The following is a 20,912-nucleotide window of genomic DNA, read 5'->3' on the forward strand; positions in this document are numbered from 1 at the left end:
AAAAATTTTTGAAACGTCTGCCTATGCATTCAATAACAATTCTTTTATGCCCGTTAAAGTATTTCTTTCCGATTATTAATAACAAGAGTTTCCTTACTTTTTTTAAAAAAATTATCAGATGCTCTCTTGAATGTACAATATAAATAAAATTGTTAATATTGATATTAAATATTGAGTTAGAACAAATAATTTGTCATTATTAAAATCCAAAAATTTTAAATTTTATGTTTTTTAAGATGATAATAATAATTAAATTTATAATCATTAAACTTACGTTCATAGCTACTATTTTTTTTAAAAATTAAATGGTATTTCAAGTACAAAAAGAATAAACATTTATACTTGCATAAAAAAACATATTCATTAAAATTATTTGTAAAATTTTTATTTAGTTTGAATAATTTTTTAAAAAAAATCAAAAGGAAAGAGAAAGTTACACTGAAGTCCGAACTCTGACCTCTCACTTACAAAGTAACCTGGACAAGTGGGTTGAAGACCGCTACTATCCTTCAAGGAAATTTACTAATATATATGCTATGAAATATTTTTGAAATTAGTTGGTTATTAATAATGTAAATAATAATGAAATGTTGGTTATTAATAATGTAATTAATAACGTAAATAATTATGAAATGAAATAAAATATTACTATTTAATATTTTACTGAATGAACAACCTAAACGTGTATTAGTCCTGAACTCAATTTTCCAATCTATGCCCTCCCCTTGTGTCAGCTTCGGTAATGCCTGGTTCATTATATCAGTGAGCTCAATTTCTCAATCTCAGTTAAAATGTTTTGCTACATTTCTTCTATCATGTCTTATAAGCAACATTTGTATTGCAAAAAGTAATACCTTAATACAAATGGAGTAATCTTGTACTACCTATTCATTAAAACCCCTTAGACAAAAACACTATGAACACTTAAATCCCAAATATGTGCTGATTATTAAGCCACAGTATACTTTATACTTTTAGAACTTAAATAAATTTAAAATGAATATGCGCGTCATGTAAATATCAGATAATTTTAATTAATTAAAGTAATAATTTCGTAGTATGCTTTCAGTGATATAAATCATCAAAACACAACATTTTTTTTTATAAAACATTTTACTGCAAATGTACCCATTATGCATAAAATATCCAAACAACAAAAGAAATGAACAGAAATGGTAAGGTGAACGAAATAAACTCATATAAAAATATATTCATAAATTAAGAAAACTTTACAAGATGAAATTGATCACTTCGTTGTGTTGACGTCAACCTAGACACCTGGGCTCGGGATCATCTGAACAAAATTCTGAAAAAGGAGCAAAAACATTTTAAACAAAAGAAATAAAACAGGCCTGTGAAATGAATTTGTGAAATACATATACTAAAATAGCGTCTAATTTTTCTCTTAAAAAACTGGATTTAAACACATACATTTCAAATTTTGTATTGTTAAGAAAACAAGATGAGTATTAATAAAAGAATTTTCCAGTCAAATCAATCCAGACCAATCAGTTATTTATTATACATTTTTAATAGTCTGTAGCTGTACACATCATTAATTAACAAAAATATTATGCTCTATGATACTTAATACAAAATATTTTATAGCTAAGGATAGTTAATCTTAATAGTACGTTATTAAGCAAGATGATGTTAGTAATCGTTTTCATTTAGTGATGCTGGAAATTTGACAGAATTTCATAGGCTGAAAGTTCATTTAATCCTTTGGCTTACAAGATTCTTCTTTAGAGTTATCAAGGTTGAAATTAATACCGAAATTAAAGTCACAGTCAAAATAGTCGTCCTTGAGATTTTGCTGAATGTTTGCGTTTAACATCTAGCAGAATCCGAAGAAATTATTTTGGGGATCATGTCTGTCTGAATACGATAACTGAAAAACATAGTGAGTCAGATAAATGAAATTAAAATTAAGTATGGGTGCCTCAAAATTGAAAATTTCTTTCAAATTTTAGTAGAATTCCATTGTTGAGGATTCTGTTTGTCCATGCCTTATGCATGTAAATACGATAATCCAAAAACGTAAAAATCCAGAAAAATGGAATTTAGCATCTGATTTTATCAACCGTATTGTAGATAAGCATCAAATTTTCTAACAATTACATCAAAAGATTGACCGTGTGGTGAAATCTTATAAGCCAGCTAACAGCTACCCAATCCAAGCAATTGCTTTTGTATCGTGGTCATGTTACTGGGCTGCAAACCACAAGGTCCCAGGTCCATTCCTCGCTCGTCCCAGTCATCTACATTGGTGATCTCGGGCGATGAATCTTCAACCTTCGCAGAGTTGTTGTGGCGCCATCTACCCATAGCAAACCAAAGTCGTCAAACTCATTTGGCGCAACAGCATCAGCGACCACTCACCCACACACGCTCGCCATAACGCTTGGAGCTACTCAAATGGGTACAGGCACATTAGGCTCAACAGCTAATACATCACCACGCAACAGCCATATCGTTCGTCTGACCTCCGACTCAGGGAGAGTCTGTGGTGAAAGCTTATAAGCCAGTTAACAGCTACGCTACCCGAGCAATTGCTTTTGTATCGTGGTCATGTTACTGGGCTGAAAACCACAAGGTCCCAGATTCTATCCTCGCTCATCGCAATCAGCTACAACCGCATGAATGTGAAGGTGGAAACTTTGAAATTGAATATCTTAGGCCAATGAAATTTTGATGTCTAATCTTATTGCCAAAATTGCAAATATGTATCAAATATGTTTCATTCGAAAGAAAGGAAGACATCTAAAATGCATATTTATTCGCTATATTATGAAAAAAATGTCCTATTTTATGCTAGTACACGAGAACATCGAAGAAAGAGTATTTTGGATATTTTAATTTTGATCAAATGCTCTACTCAGAAACAAGATATGTTACTATAGGTAATTAATGTAATAGGATATACAGGGTGTTCATTTCTAAGCTGTTAAAGATACCTATAGAGTTCCAATCGGAAAAATGACAGGAAGAATAATATTTTTAATGACTTTAAATGACAGGAAGAATTATATTTTACATTGTTGATAAATATATTTCTCATAAATTTACAAATTCCGACTTTTTATACATTTCCTATCTATCATGCACAGTAAAATATTTTTGAGATTGTAACATTTTAAACAAAGGAAAAATCCTTCTTCATACGATTAAAGCTGCTGTATTTATGAAACCATGAAAATCTCTGTTTTAGATTAATTTTATAGAAAAATTCAGGGTATCAGGAGAGATCTTAAGGGATCGTTTATAAATTGAAATTATGCATCGTCGTATTGCTTTTTCAAATAGTTACATAAAATTAATTTGTATACGACGCCTGTTAAGGTATAATGTGGTCAATTTTAGTCGTAATACGATGGAATTTTTTTCATCATATCTTTAGAGTATCGGCAATTTTTACTAAATATAACTGATAGGATTGGAGAGATCTATAAAAAATACGAATTAGTAACTTTTTTAGAATACGTTTATTAATTGACAGTTCGAATTGTATGTCTACCTCTAATGGTATAAAAACTTATTGGCTGAGATATTAGAGGGCACCCTGTACATATGACATTGGTATTTTATAGCGATTTGTCAGTTGAGACCTTTGTAAGCCAGCGGATTAATATGACACGTTTTTTTTTTATTATAGCTAATATTTTGAGAATTCTTGATAGGTAGAGCATTTTAAATATTAATAAATATAACATGTTTTAAATATATAAATGTAACAAGTTTTTATTGTATATATTCATCAAGAATTATGCAAAACTGAATGATTGATAAAATGTTGCTAAATAACGCACAAAAGTCGTCATTCATTTTTCTGCTTTTCTAAGTTATGGTGGATTCATGATTATAGCAAAAGCAAAATTTTTAATTAGAGATAAAACTTCTCTGATTGAGTAATTGTGATTCAAGTGACATGAAAATATATACCAATATAAACATGCAGAATTACATTGCGCGTAATCAATTCACGAATACGACAATAAGGTTCTTCTATATGGATATTTTCGTATGATCTATAAGCATTCCACTTTATTTCCAGAAGCAACAGACTAGTTCATGAAATACGTAAACACAGTAATAAAACGTACTATCTTCGATTTTTTATTAATTCAGTCAAGCTTCGCTTAACGAGCAAAATAAAATGTAAAAAAGTGTCTCGTTTAAAGAGCGTGTTTCGCAGAACGAGTGTCGAAGAGACCTCGTGATGTCACATGCTGGACTGCACTGTATCAGTCTATGTCGAGCTCTTGTTTAAAGAGAACTCTTATATTTACATAGAAGAAATTTTGGCCAGATAGTATTGTTGACCGCGATTTCGAGGGATTCGAACAAGTGCCTGTGGAGTCTTAATCGACAAGATTTTGGGACTAGAGGTAAATAGCAATGACATCAATGATTTGGTGGAAGAACATTACTAGAACTCGAAGAACATATGGAGCTGCATTCTGTATAACAGCTAAAAACTATGAATGAGATTTGATCGGGATAGAAAGACATATTAAATGCAACAGAGCAAACAACCTTCCTTTGAAATAAGGGAGATGCCGAAAGCATGGGAAATAATTGCATCATATGTCTAGAAGAATCCTCTTTATAAGTCAGTAACTATGCGCTCTACCAGTCTTTGAACGATAAAGCCGTTATTTGCACCAAATTTTGAAACGCAGCCAAAAACAAATGTTTTGGGGCAATTTTCTTGTAAAAAAAGCATATATATTAAAGAATAAATTACATTATTATTATTATTTTGTTTGAGCATTTTTTCGGAATGGAAGGCATTGTTCTATTTTACATAAATTCCTATGAAAAAAATTGTTACGCTTAACGAGCGTTACGCATTACGAATAAGATTCGGAAACGAATGATGCTCGTTAAGCGAGGTTTCACTGTATATGCAATATTTCAATCGATATTTATTGTAAATATACAATATTGTACAATTTTACTAAAATAAGTAGATTTTATAATATAATTTATGGTTATGTAAAACTTAGAAGCATGCTATTATACTATGATACTAGGGTTTATACAAAAACCGATTTTTTAATAAACCGGTTTTCGAATTAAGTATTTCCAAAAAAGCCGGTTTTCAAATTTTTGTCAAAAAATGGAATAGGGAAAAATATTTAATTTAATTTATATACAATAACAAAAAACGAAATCAATATCAAAGTCAAAATATTAAAAAAAAATTAAGGATTACACATACATATTCCTTAAACAAAATAACGAAAACACAAACAAAAATTTCAAATAATATTCATATTATTTTCACTAATTTTAATTTCGCCTAAGAAAATAGGATTTTAAAAAACATAAAATATCTACTGAACAATGGCTAAGTCTTGTTCTTATTTTGTACACAATATTGCTTGAAATCGAAAATATTCGTTCACTAACTACTGAGCTTGGGTTTATAGTTTTCATGGCATCAAATAACAAATCGTTTTTGTTATTTTATTCATTGCCTCAGCTTTCAGTGTCCTTGGATTTGTAAGTTTTTCTTCAGAGTCTTCAAGAAACTTACGAATTTATTTTTCCATGGCTTCTTTTAAAAAAGCATTACTCTGATGAGTAGTTTCTTCGATTTCCTCTTCATCAGAATCGGTTTCCACATAAGAATTAGGAAATATTCTAGACAATATCTTTCCAGATAATAATTTTGTAATTTGTTTCCAGTAACAATTTTGGTTTTTGAAGCTAAAGAAAGTACATTAGATTTCTTCGCTGAACTAGAAATATTTTGTGGATTTTGCAAATACAGCAAACGAGTTGCTAATTCTACTTGACTTCTTTTTTGAATTTGTTCTTCTAAAGCATATAATAATTTCCAATTTATTTCAGTGTTTAAATTATTTAGTTCATTTAACAGAAATGCAAATATACCTTTACTTGTTAATAAATTGGCATCTCGTCGCCCTTAGCCTTCAGCTGCTACACGAATCGGTCCCAACCGATAAAATTCAACATTTTTTTTTTTTTTTGAAGAACAGAAATATCCACCGGAAAACCGGTTTTCAAATGTGACAAATTTACTTAAAAAAAAAAAAAAAAAAAAAAAAAAACGGGTTTGAAAAACCGAAAAACCCTATATGATACAGATGATTTTGAATGTGACAGTTAATCGGAAAACAAATCAGATTTAAGCGATTATTGATATTAAAGCTGAGTCGGATAAATATAGTGAAGTTGTTTGGGACCAATTAAAAGTAAGAAGGTCGATAACTGAATGCTATAGTTTAATAGTGGAATAGCTTTCTACTTTGACGATGTTGTGCCAAAGTAAAAAGGCAGAATTCTGCGTTACAACTTTTCCATTTTTAGGAAAGGACAGAGCGTCTACAGACTTGAAAAGTATACTTCACGTAGTATTTTTTTAATTTAGTCTCTATAAAACTTCTGAACATTATAAAGTTGGTGTATTATTCATAACTTCACTAGCAATAAAAAAATCATTCTGCAGTGTTCTATTCAGAAACATTAGATTTAGAAGTCCACGAGGCCGAAAAATCTGTTCTTAAATTCGAAATGTAAACACAACACCTTTCATATTATCAGAAGAGAAAATAAGTAGAAAGTTTAAATGGGACTAATTTGCATATTCTTGCATAAAGTAAATATCGTTAAGGCAGCCAAGATAAAAAGTTCATCCAGCTGGAAAGACTTCTCCGCGAATGTTTTAAATGAAAATTACCCATTGGGAAAAGTCAAACAGATGTTGAAGCTATTACAATAGCTGATGTTGATAAAAGAGTCTCTGGGCTTACAACAAAAAAATTTTAATATATTGAAAAAAATTAACAGAAGTTAGGCTTAATTATCTGGAATCTTAACTATTCAAGAAGGAATTAGTTTCGAATATTTTAATGAATTAAATTTTGGAACTGAAAATTGTTGATATGAAAAACTGTTACATTTATTATAAATAATTAAATTGGTGCTTTTTTCACTATTTTACGATAAGATATGTAGAATTAACTGCTATTAACTTAGTTTAACTGCAATTTCAAAAATAATGCATACTAAAAATATTAAGCACATAAGGCCGATATTACAGAACTATTGCTCCTAAGACCCGTGGCATTAATAATATATATTAAAATCAAGATATTTAACGTCACAGTTACTCGTTAAAACATCACGGTGTGTTTCTTTTAATATCAAACTCTGCGTTATCTTATACCGTGCTGTAACGTACTATTATAAGCATAAAGATTCTAAAAATAAATTGCCGTGGAGTTCTTCATATCCATTAGGAAAATTGACTCTATAGAACTCTTTCCCTTCGTTGAATTTTAAAAATAACTTCAATATTCGATTTAATTGTAGAACTATTTAATTATTGATAAAATCTTTGAAACATCATGGAAAAAGATAGCAAATAGAAAATTCATACCATATTACTCTTATTCAACACAATTAAAAGCGGCTGGGCTGACTGATATAGATTTTCCTATTTTTGCTTTAATTTAAGTATAAATCTCTTGAAAATGCTACATAACCGCATATAAATCAGACATCTACTTTGGGTACTCCCTAGGTGCTTCCAAGGTCAGTTTGACCAACAGAAGATGCTTCGCTTAATTTACATCATGAGTCCTTGACCCATGCACGTGGGTAGACATGCTAAACTAAGTAGGATTAGAATCACCATCGTGATATATTAGCTTTAATGCAAAAGGGATAAATTTGCTTGAACTGAATGTATAAAAAAATTGGCGTATAATAAAAAAGTAACCACCTGAGATCTATCACGAGTGAAAATGATTTCTAAATGTTAAGCTTTATAGAGAAGTAAAAATCTTAATCAAGCTAAAATTGCAGTCAAAATTATAATTATATCAGCAGCTGTACATAGAACTTCGCCTGCGATTATTTGCTCTCTCTGTATGCACATATAAGAAAGAAACAAAATACATATGATTTTAAGTCCTACAGTTTTTGAATTATTATATTCAAAACCGTCAGGTGTTTTAGTACCTCATTCCTAATTTGAATAGCATCACTGCCGAAATACCTTGAAACATTTATTAAAATTAGAGAAATAATTGTGCAGACATAAAAGTTGTGTCATTAAGAAGCTAATTTTTAAAAATTTCAGATGGCATAAAATAATTTTTGTCCAACAATATGTCCCAAATTCATGACGGAACAACATATATATATATCAAATGAATAAAAATGCTTTGGCTTCTGCAAAACGTCACTATAAAAAATTACAAAAATTAAATTTTTAAACATCTACCATAGTGAAAAAGTCAGTGAGTGAAATGCTTTTCTTATACTCATCTATAAGGGCATAATGCTTCCTGTTTCTGTCTGTAAAATGTCCTGAGGTATTGAAAACAAATTGATTGACTTAATCTTCCCATACTTCTTTTCAGTGTTTGAAAAAGGCTTTCGCTGTAATTTTCATGGATAATATGCAGATGACAAAAGATTATTAAAAAGGAAGAATTGGAAAGTTATAAAGAATTCTTTGACATCAACATAAAGTTGCATTCTTTTAACAAAATTTGTCCAATACAAAGTGATCGTGGCGATTTGATAACCATGTGAGGCGTTAAGGTATGCAAATCACGACATTCGAATTCTTGTCTTCATCTTCCACTCAACTATTAAAAGAAAAGGAAAGTAATTCTGTCTTATTATAAAAAGAGACGCTTGTCTCGTTCTAAAAAGATCGAAAAGAATACATTTCCAAAAGTCTTAGCAAAACCTTTGAAAGTTTTGGACAAAGAAAAGAAAATACTATAGACCATCACATCTAGATTCAAGAAATGCGACTTGTGACATTCAATACTAATGAACTTTATTCTCAAATGTCAAATTCAGAGAGAATAGATAGTAATGACATCCCAACAAGAATCACTGACTCAATTGCAAATTATCTTCAGGCTTATTGTAGGAATGGCTCCCAAACTTTATAGAAAAAGACAAGATAGAAAATTCATGTGACACCAGAAAAAAAACCCCGTTAATAAATCACTCTTGATAGAGAAGTACCTGTTCCTTACGATTATCCTTACAACGAATAAAATTGATAAAAGAAATGGCAATCATGACAACGATGTATAGGATTGCTCGTTTTCTTTACATCGAACTTCTGGATAAGAATCCGAGAAAGATGTAAAACGTACTCAAGAGCTATAACAGGAATTAATTCTTCCTTCTGTTATCTCTTTTTTTCTGTGTATATGGCCATACCATAAGACATTAACATTGTGAAACATTAACATTTCAGCATGGTCCAGCTGATTGAAGGTATGTTTTTAAGCAATTAAAGAACGAAATGTTTGTTATGGTAAAACTCTTGGGGAAAATAGTGTAAAGTTTTTTGTTGGTAAACTCATCAAATTCTATCGTGTCATATCTTCGTACAATTGACAGAAGAAGAAATTCTTTCCTTTTTTAATGGTCCAGATAAAGCTTTACACAATTCTCAAGACGACTTCCGTAGAAATGGTCATTCTTACAATTAAAAAAAGTGGCAAATTTACTTTTTATGGCAATATTGAAATTTTTTCGAAGTTAATTCATTTTAAATCTTTCAATTTTTAAGATTTCAATATTTCTGTATCCTTTTATTCTTACAATGAAGTTAATATAAAATATGGATGTAAATATTATTGTGTAAGATTTCTTTATAGTTTGAAAAATCTTTTTTCTGACATTTCTTGGTGATTTCCTCCAGTTTTAACATAAGTGGCAAAATTGTCCTATTTCCAAGGTAAGACTACCAACGTTAATTTTTTAACGTATAAATGCTAACATAAATTGTATTTCCAACATATTCTAAAAACAGTGATCTAGACTAATGGTTTATAAGGTTTCGTCCAGTTAAGTTTATTATCAATTAAAAAAACAACTGAAAGAAAAAATTTCCAATCAGCAACAACCTCATTGAGTCCAAATTGAAAGTTGCTTATTGGTTCCTTGTATGATTCTTTAATAACTTGTAATGGTTTCTTCTATAATTTTTAAAAATGAATAATAATCAATAGAGTCTACCTTTAAGGAAAAGCTTGTAACTACGATAAAAAATTTGGTGACTTACTCATGAAAATTGAGAAAAAACAAATCTATATTACATTCCCTTTCAACAATTACGGATAAAAACCATTAAGTTATTATGTCATGCGTACAATAATTCAAATATAATTCATATATACAATTCACGAAAATTTTCATCGTTAAGCAATAAAAAATGTATAGTTTTAGTAAATAGTAGATAAAAAACACAAAAATTGCAAACGTCAGAAACTTCTCAATAACATTAATCAATAAAATAATAACAATCCTCTGGGAACTCTGGGTTACTCATGGTGCATAGTAACAAAAATTTGCTTTGCTTTTAATTATAAATTTTATTAGTTTGATTACTAACAAATCATTGTTAAAGAAAATAAACATACTTTCTCGTAAGAATAAAGTTATAACTTCAAAAGGATAAACTTATAACATGAAAATCTTGAAATCTTTACTTTACTTTTTTATACTTCGACATTTCATGCTTCAATGTTTTTTCAAGAAAAAAACTAACTCGTAGTAATTGCATTTTTGGATGACCATGAATATAAAAAAATGAATGCTTTTTTTGCCAACTTTAGTCAGATAAATACTTTTAGCAATAACTAATTCATAATTCCTGAAGCTTCAGCAATTAAAACAATTCTATGTTATCTTGTGAAAAGAAAAAAAGGCGAAACGAAAACGTGGTAGACCTAGTTTACTCATTTTTTTTTTATTTATTTATTTATTTTTTCGCTAGAGAAATATATTTCGCAAAGAAAACAAAGCAGTTATAAAATATTTTGAGAAGCAATATTTCAACAGGCTTTTGTCTCTTTTCGTGCCCATTTTCTTTGAATTGTATATCACTGACAGAAATGAATCTCGCCCATACGATAGTAGGTGGTAAAAGAAGATCCAGAATAAATTGAAATGGAAATGCTTAGTTCAGAGATATTGTTGGAGATCTATGTAGGAAACCTAATGCCAGTTTTGAAAAGAAGAGCAAGGAGCTCGGAACGGAAAGGAAATACTCTTTTTTTATGGACATCACACAGTTGCTTGTTATTAATGTATAAAAGGTGAAAAAAGGTTGGACATGAAAGCAAGTTGCCACTTAATGTTTCATGTTCTTTCAAAACAGCTGGAACAATACAAGTTTTTTTTTAAATATATATATATATATATCCCCTGATTTTTCAGTTTTTCATATATTTTGTAAAAAAAATGGAACATAAAATACACTAAAAGAAATTATTTTTATGATCATAAAAATTCAAAGATGTAACAAATATTTCATGTTTTTATTAAATGTAATACTATAAAGAACAATAAAAATTGCCAAAAATTAATTGTGGTACTTACTGTTGCCCATTTCACAGGGACAATAATCCATGTACATATCTAACTTGATCTGTCCAACTGAACAACGTTCTTCTTTCCTGCTCTTCCTGCGGCAACGGGTTTTTCCATTCTTGTCCTTTAAGCAACAACCACTAAGACAATTGTAACTGAATGAGCAAGGATCTCCAATCTCGAGTCCCGTCTGAAAAATATAGGAGATGATAAGAATATAACACATATTTCATATTAAAGACAATCAATAATCTCTAAACAAAAACAGAATATACATTATATTTTAATGTTAAAACGATCGATAGAATCTTTTATGGAGGTGTTACGTTTTATTAAGGTATGTGAGAGCAGATGCACTATATTATAAAAAGATTCTGTTTAGACTTGTATTTTGCCTGTTTATGACTATTGTAGAACCAGAAAAATTACATGAAAATGGCTTAATAATTTGTTAAACCATTTCTATGTATAAATAGCAAGTATTACGTAAAACAGCAAAATATCTCCCATCATTCATTTGACAGTGCAGGTTATTAGATTAGAAGGCGCATAAACTGAAACAAAAATTTTCTACAGTATTAGGCATTAATCTGTGCTGTACTAAAAAATTCCTTCCTAAAGCTTATTTGATTTTGATTTTTAGTCAGTAGTACATTTACACTATTCGAAATGATCATGCATTTTTAGAATAAATAACAAATCATTCGTAGAATTTTTTTTTATTATTATTAAAATGAATTTAATGATTCTTACAGTAAAATACAATTATATATTTTAAATCGAAACAATTCGCATAATTATTTCACTTTTCCAGAATCAAATAATAGAAGTATTGAAGCTTATACTTCAAAAGTTTCCTCAACATCGTTCAGAGTCACGAGAAATAATGTCAGAATTCTTACTGAAAATAAATATTTTGTAAAATGTGAATCGTTATCTAGGAAGCTTTGTGAAACATGGTATATGTGAAGATTTACAACGAAGCTAATCACAAGTTTTCTTCTTCGTCAATGCTTTAAAGGTATAGACAAAAATGTTCCTGAAACCACGTTTCACAAATATATTGTATAGCTACCTCTCTAAACAATTTTTTTAAAAATATATTCTGTTTGAACAAATAATAGAAGAAAAAATAATCACATCTCTGAAAACCATTCATAAAAAGCCTTTCAAAGTATTAGATATCTCAATTATCCACTTACATTTTTGAAGAAAATGAATATATTTACAAGGTACACTCAATTATTAATTGTTTAAGAATTATTACTATTACTCTTCTTAGCCACTCTAATTTTTTTATTAATTATTTCGAATCTTCTGTATAAATAATAGGTAAAGGTATAAATATTTTCGTTTTTTTAACACTGTATTTCGAACATTTATTCCATCAGAAATCTAGTTAGATGAGATAAATTCATTTAATTTTCAAACTGCAGTACTTCTGGTACCGTTTAAGATTAGCAGATGAGTACAAAGCACATTGTTGAAAATCGGGAAATTCCAGAAAATATGTATTATTCTGAAACAAAGATTCAAGCATATTTATATGAAGTTTGATGAAGAATAATAAATTTTATTACCAAAAAATTGTTCATTTAAAAAAAATACAAAACTCAACATGTGTGCACACGTGTGAATGTTTGATGCAGTATTATTTTCGAAAGGCTAGGGCGATTAACACACATGTTCGTTATTACCCCCCTCATATTGAAAAGGCAACTCCACCATAATTTTTAAGGGTAAATTGGAATGGGAGATTTAAACAACAAGAACACAGAGAGGAATTGACGTGAAATTTGTTTTACATGTTTCAACCATTGACATTACAAATGAAGTCTTTTTAATCAATTTCCCATGTTTATAACATAAATACATATACGCACACACGCGCACACAAAACAAATACAGGGATAAGTGCTCTGAAGTGAAGTTGGTAAAATTAAACACACATGCTTCGCATTGTTCAACTAAGAATACTATAATAGTAGATTAATTGTGGATTATAATTTTCTTTGTACGTTGAATGTTAATCTTTGAAATTTACCATGTGAACTGTTTACTCTTAAATTTGGCTAACATGTTTAATCTTCTCAAGTTCTAAATATGAACAAATTAAATTTTCAGCCAATTCCCAGCATGGTAGCTATCGTCAGCATGTTAGTGATGTTTGTTTTTATAAAAACTCATCGAGAGTTCAAAATTATTTATTTGAATTAATTTAAAATATATTCCCAGAGCATTGTCTCCGCGTACACAAGGTCCACAAGTAAATGAAGAATGAAAGATTAAAAGATTACTCAAACTTTCTAGAAAGGCAATATCATTTAGTAAAGAATCTGAAACCTGAAATGACATTGCCAAGTTTTATAACTAATAAAATGGAACAAGAGACTGAATCACAAACAGCAAATGTGATATATTTTAAATTCGACGAGAATAATCTATTAGTAACCCAAAGACAGACTTTGAATTGATTAATCATTATTCGACTTGTTTTTTTTTATTCAAATGGAACAATGCTCAAATTAAATGAACTTATTTTAATTTTTGCGATTTGCAATTCATTCATAAGTAAAGCATTCGTTTTCCTTTTCGTTCAAAATTCGTGAACGTCCATGATGAAATTTTACAGAAAGTTAGTTAGAAACGAAAATGGTTGGATCTAGAATCTTTATTCGTATCACATCATAATAAAAATTCCATCGATTTAAAAACACCATAAATATGACAGCTGCAACACTTTTGCAATCGATTACGTAGCTTTTTTGTCATAAAGAAGTTTCATAACCACTAAAAATGCTAAATTCGTTGCTTATTAAATAAAACATGTCCGTCTGGCTTTATTAATTATTTTATTTCTTCATTTAATTGCGACACATTTATCAAACTTCGATTTCAAAAAATATCACTTTAAATTACCAAGTATCATTCAATTCTTTTTTTTTATTTAATAAATATTACTTTTCTAAAATGTAATAGAAATTCATTTTTCATTGGGAAATTCAAATGATGTAAAATGTAATAGAAATTCATTTTTCATTGGGAAATTCAAATGATGTAAAATGTAATAGAAATTCATTTTTCATTGGGAAATTCAAATGATGTAAAATGTAATAGAAATTCATTTTTGTCGTAATGTAGCAAAACAATCTTAAAATCTTTAGAAAGGAAATTCCTAATAATCTGCGTGAATTAAAACGCAATATAATAAAATAAATTTGTACTTGCTTTGGGATGGTGCGGAAAAATCCTCTGTTGCGTAATGCATGGATTGTCGCTAGAACATTCTTCAACATTGTGTTCAAGGCCGATAGCCACCCTGAATGCACATAGGAGCCAAATTAAGATAAAAAGTCTAAACTTGTAGTAATATTCCATTCTCTCGAGTGATAAACAATCCGAACTGAATAACATATTTTCCAACACTTTTGCAATGATATGATGCAAAGATATTTATACCAACATTCTGCCCAAATACCTGTTTGGGACGCGTAGGTGATCACGTGTTTTCGAACGTGTGGTAGTCAAAGCCACGTGGGTTTCAGAGAGGACCGCAACGCGTTTTAAAACAGAAAAAGAAACAATTAGTTTTTTACTACTTAAGATTGATGCGTTGAGTTTGGAACTTTGAAATTTATGTTTTTTAATAGTCTAGACAAACTTCTCCCTAATATATTATAAGCATCAACAAAAAAGAAAACTGTGCTTCTTTTCAAAGTATGTGCAAGAGAAATGGAACTTGGCTAGTTTTACCGTTTTAAACATGAAATCAATTTTTTTTGTCTAATCCCTTTAATTTTCTAATAATATAATAGTAAAATATCGGTGATGGCTCGAATTTATTTTTGTTAATTAGAGTTGAAAACTAAAATATTGTAACATATTGCATTTATTTCTGAATTATGTCCTCTATCTAAATACTGCCGTACCTTGTGTTTACACAGTGATCGGTTACTGTTTCTTAAGGCCATGATTCACTAAGGGATATATCACTGTGCAATGAATTTAATTTAAAAACAATTAAAATTTTTCACTTTTATTTTTAAAAAATCATCGAATAAGGTTTAAATTTTTCTTATTTTGCATTTTCATTATGCAACTACTGTATTGAAAGTGCTGAGTATTGCTTGTTTATAAAAAATTCTAATTTACTTATTGAAATTATGTTTGTAAAATTACAAAATTTCTAAAATTATAATTATTAATAATTAATAATAATCATTATTTTATCTAATTCATCTATCATTCAGTTTACTTTGTGTGCTTGGTCAGTTCAGAGGCAACTCGATGATAAAATGATGATGATGATCATGATAAATGATGAGAAAGGAATCTAATTTGAAGATGATTTACCTTCTAAGTTAAAAAGAAAATGATTACTGCAAAGACGAGTATATTTGATATTTAATGTCTTCATTTGAAAGTATTCACAGATAAAAAAAAATCGTAATTTCGGTAGATGTCAGTGTTTATTATTCCGAATTAAAATAAACAATTAGAAATGAGAGTATAGTCGAACTGATACGAAAATCAAATACAAGCTTTTGTTCAAATGCATACTTTTTTCTATTAAATGTTTTTCCTTAATTCTAATAAATAAATATTTAACAAAACAGATACATTCAGTTCAAAATATTTCTAAATACGCAGGCTCAGTTATGTGGCCTGATTCTCAATTTACAATTTGCGCTAATAGAGTTATGAGTGACACTGTTTCCCATGGTTAACAGAAAAGGAGATGGAATTTATTTTAAGCAACGGTTTTCTTGCCTTCGATACCACCCCTAATAAATTTCTGAATAAGATTCCTCTTAAGATTTACTTAATTTTTTCTAAGGCTTTACTTGAAATTTTAGGAAAAACTAAGTAATTTATTTTTAAAGTTTTTTGCATCAAATTTACATTGCTAATGTCACCACAAACTCATCTTAAAGTGAAGATAAACCTTATTACAGAATTATTTTTCGTTGACGGTTATAGTCGAAAATGCTTCTTCAAATGACGATGAAATAACAAAATTTTTCGCTCCATTGAGAAATATTAAAATATGGTATTTCAGTTAAATTGTTTGAATGTACGAGATTTAATGACTTTATATCTTGCGTTAATCATTTTTATTTCAAGAAAGGGACCTGCCTTTAAGTTATAAGACTAAAATACCGCAAAAACTTATACATTCAATATTTGTTTTTTGGAATGAATGAGCGAAAAGAAAAATACCCTTCCCCGCCAAAAAAATAAAAAAAAAATAAACTACCCTCTTAAATACATCCAATAATTTTCCAAGCGTTTAAGAAATGCTAGTGAAATTCATAGACAAAATAGCGCCTTAACTAACAAACATAACATAACAGAAAAATATTATAATGCAATTTGGTTATTATTAAGGAGAATTCGTCTTTTTTCGGTTCTTAATCTGTTGAGAACCATAAGAAAAGGGCAACTTTATAAAATGAGTCTTTTGACAGATCAAGCCGGCATCTGTCTCATGAATCTGTCTTCGAATCTGTCTCATGTAGCAATGGTAAGCAGTGTGACGTGAAAGAATTACGTGGAGATAGAATATTTCAAATGACAGAAATAAAACTGACGTCTCTAGCCATGACGTCTGAAGGTGTGGCATTTCATCAAATAGTAGTGACGAGAAGACGTACGGCGATTTCTGTCAGACATGAAATGTCACCTGTTGTGGCACACGGTGGCTTCCTTGTAAGAAGGAAAGTCGTGATTCTTACCGGGTTTTTTGTTGCGTCCAATACCTGGTTTCAAATGACTACCTGTCGGTTTCAGGCGCAAAATCAACAGCTTGAGATCAAGCGATATTTAAAAATTGCTCTTAAAAATTACCTAGCCATAAATAATGTTTAACTATATCAAGAAACGCCAAGATGACGTTATCTCGGTTTCACCTTTCTAAGCCGACGTCACACTGTTGCCTTGACAACACCGTATAATTACTTCAGCTGGTCTCTGGGTGTTCTAATACACCTATATTTTTCATTCGAAACCTTTTATTCCTATTGAATATTTCATTTCTGTAATTACGCATTTATTACAATTCAAAATGAGAATCTGTTGTTTAAAAATATTTCAAATCATTTATAGAGCAAATTACAAGATGATTAAGAGTAAAACAGAATTAAAACTTTTGACAAAAAAAAATCAATAAACTTTTCTAGGGCCTGCATGCCTTAGAATTTTTATAAGCATGCCTCGCATTGCGTTGAAAATTCGCAAATCCTTGTTCAGAAACTCGTGAAGCCAAATTTCTTTCCTGACAAATGATCTCACATTATTTTAAGCAACAACCTTAATTTTTTTTCCATGATTTCCACTTCTGTACTTCTATCTATAACGCATATAATAATAACTTGTTAATAAAATATGTTCATGCACAATTTCATAGAGTTTGGTTCAATTTCAATCAATTCGAAAGTTCTATATAACATTTTTACCGTAATGAATAAAAGCATTACATTGATAAAGAATATACAAGCTTCGTTTTTAATTAAAGTGGGTGAAAATTTTCTTTTTGAACTTAAAAGCAATCTCTTATATTTTAATTATTATACTTTAAATCACATCTTCATTCTTCCACTGAAGAGGAAGCCTAAGGGGCATAGATTATTCGAACGAAAAGTAAAGAAAAAAAAGCCAGCTGATGTGTTAAATGCAAAAAGCAGTTTTACACATCGTTTGTTATCAGAGCCATATTTCTTTTTAAAATCAGAACCTCAATCTTACTTATAAATAAAGATAAAAAGTATTGAAATGGAAACCGAAGATACAAAAGTAAACATCATGTGCTATCAGGAGTTTATTGAATGCACTGAATACTTAATATCAGTCCACTGGTTTTCTTCTTATGTAAGAACATTTGTGATCTTGTATTTCTCTTTGAACACACTACTTATGAAAGCATTATCAAACCCAATGACAACTTTCAACATGTCAACTGAAAATGTTCGTCTTTTCGAAACAGGTTTTTAATACGAGTGCATTTTTATTTTGATTTGTTCGTGGAACTCTCAGGCTTTTTTTTCGGATCATGATGTTTCTTTTCTTTTTTAAATGGAAAATTTTACAGCTTGAACTCCACCCTTTAATTCCCATTTATTAGAGATTTCTTTGAATTTTCACATCATTTATCTCTGTCTTTATTTATTTATTTAAGCTATACATATTTTTAATTTTCTGAGCTGTTATATTTCATAAAACCTTTCATATATATTTAAACTGAGATCTTTTGCAATTCATGTACAATAGTTATTCAAAATCTTTTAGGTAACTGATCATGTTAAGCAATTCTCGGTTTAAGATATTCGATAAAACAGAGGGCTCAGAATACTTGCATCGACTTTAAAATGTAAGTATAAAATTATATGAAGATAGGCAGAGTGAAGATAGAGAAAGTGAATTTATGATTTCATGATTAAATAGTATACGATAATTTCTTTAAAAAATGTATTTAAAAGAAGTGTTACAAATGAATACAATAGAAATCTCGTGAGCATTGTATTAAATCTCTTACCATATATGACGGAACAAAGTATAAAGCTTTTCTTTTCGTTTCTTTTTGTATTTAAATATCATATGAAAAATCAATCGGAAGATGTTGCCACTTAGGATAAACTGAAACCGAAGAAACAAAATCCAAAGTGCTTTGTTCTCGTGGTATAAAATTCAAAATTCGTAATTAGTTGATTAATTTACTATCGATACTGATTTTTTTTGTTTCGTATGCGAACTTCATAAATATTAGCCAAACTCTAGAGATCCTTTTGCAATTGTTCCAGTTTATAATGGAAGATTTTCAGTTTCTTGCAGCATTAAGCAGAATTCCCTTGTACTACATAAAATTGGCAACCAGCGCTATCCCAATACATAAAAATTGAATGTAAATCCAGCAATCTTTTCAGAAACATTATTAGCTATAATTTTCAAACCAGTCAGATCAAGATGGTTTCCTTTTCTTTATATGAATTAAAATTATATTTTAAGTTTTTAGGCATGTTCATAATAATCATGGAAAAGTTATTTTCCAAAAACAAGGGCTCATCCATATAACGTATATTAAAAGAGAAATATATAATCTAGCTATTTGCCAGTTAAAGTTATTTTGTAATTAGGAAACTCCAAAGTTATACCTTCTGTAATTTGAATAAACACAAAATAACTTTTGTTCATTGTGTCCACTAGTTTCGAAAACGAGTCGTAATTATTAGTTTCTTCAATTTATTAATATTTTAAAACTTATTTAAATAAAAGTACTCATTTATCCAAAAATCAATTTTTAAGTTTGGCAGTTTCGCAGATTAAGAAAACTAACGTGAACTAACTAGTAAACGAAAATAGAAAGAACATATTATTAATCAATTCCGTTTTCTTCTTTCAGGTTTTATCCTATTAAATTAAAATTTATTTCAAATACAATGGGCCTTTGCAGGTTTTTTATATGGAAAATCACATCTTGGGATTTAAAAAAATCTTACTTACGGTGAAAAAATGCTTTAAAGACTTAAGTATAGTCTCCAACTGAAACAGTGCGGTTATGACGCGCTAGGATTACCAGAAAATCGAACATTAAACCTGCTAAACAATAAAAAAGCTACTAAAAACAAGTCCAGAGCTTGTATTCATTATAATTGCCATCATTAACGATAATGTTTTCGTGATTTCACTATAAATACATGCTTCTTATAAATGAAGTAGCCGTTTATTTTTAAAGATCTCGGCTTACCGGAAAACTAATCTTAAAAACGGCGATTCAATACATCGGTGTATGCAAATCAGTTATTAAATTTCTGAAAGTGTTTTTAAATCTTTTTGTGAAAGTAAATAAATAAAATCTCATGCACGTTTCTTCTTTTTTTGTGGCCTTCGGATATCGAACTTATCCAGGAAGTGGATGAATAATCGTGTTTGGCAGATGTTTCAGTATACGAAAGTTGACTAGTCTGCTTTTTTGGAACTGTTTCGAGAATGTACTTTTATGCCAGAAGAATTCACTTGCAGAAATTTCTCGAATATTTTGTTTTTTCTACTGACAAGCATTTTTAAAACAATATTAAAATAAGAATTAATGCAAGTATATTGTGCGGAACAATTTATGCAAAGAAACAAGGCTTTAACACATTGTAAATGAGTTTCTCTGCCTAATTATAAGAGCGAAAACAGAAAGAAAGCGTTTGAAAATTTACTGCTCAACTTAAATTTATGCCATTTAATTTCCTAAAATCAATATAAAGATAAATATAAATAATTCCAGATCTTAAATAAGCTTTATAATAATATAGTCTGTTAAGAAGAAATACAAATGCAAGCGGGTAAAACAATAATTTTATGTATTAAAGATCGGCAGAGTTCTGATCTTATAAAATCCCTTAAAAATTGAAAAGTATATGAGGACTATTTCAGACTGGATTTCAGATTTGTAGAAAATAAGTCAAAGTAGGGGATTTGGCTTTAACAAAGAGTATTATATCGATGATGGTTCAAGAAATGGCATTTCAATCGTTTATTTTCATAAA

General features: G+C 29.3%; 1 protein-coding gene across 2 annotated transcripts in view; it reads right to left on the minus strand.

Annotated features, from left to right (window-relative positions):
• Window positions 1–1,176: 1,176 nt before the first annotated feature.
• The window catches only part of LOC129960997 (uncharacterized), a 32,106-nt gene continuing 12,370 nt past the window's right edge, over window positions 1,177–20,912 (minus strand). Inside the window, exons 1-3 of one of the 2 annotated variants that reach the window (XM_056074786.1) lie at window positions 14,611–14,826; window positions 11,392–11,572; window positions 1,177–1,306 (exon numbers count right to left, since the gene is read on the minus strand). In XM_056074786.1, the coding sequence (XP_055930761.1) occupies window positions 1,266–1,306; window positions 11,392–11,572; window positions 14,611–14,796 (408 nt within the window). In that variant the 5' untranslated portion in view covers window positions 14,797–14,826 and the 3' untranslated portion in view covers window positions 1,177–1,265. Of the gene's footprint in view, window positions 1,307–11,391; window positions 11,573–14,610; window positions 14,827–20,912 lie in introns of those variants that run through there. The other variant, XM_056074787.1, reaches the window with a different exon arrangement.

The sequence above is a fragment of the Argiope bruennichi genome, chromosome X2 (assembly GCF_947563725.1).
Source record: "Argiope bruennichi chromosome X2, qqArgBrue1.1, whole genome shotgun sequence".
In the NCBI taxonomy this organism is placed as follows: Eukaryota; Metazoa; Arthropoda; class Arachnida; order Araneae; family Araneidae; genus Argiope; species Argiope bruennichi.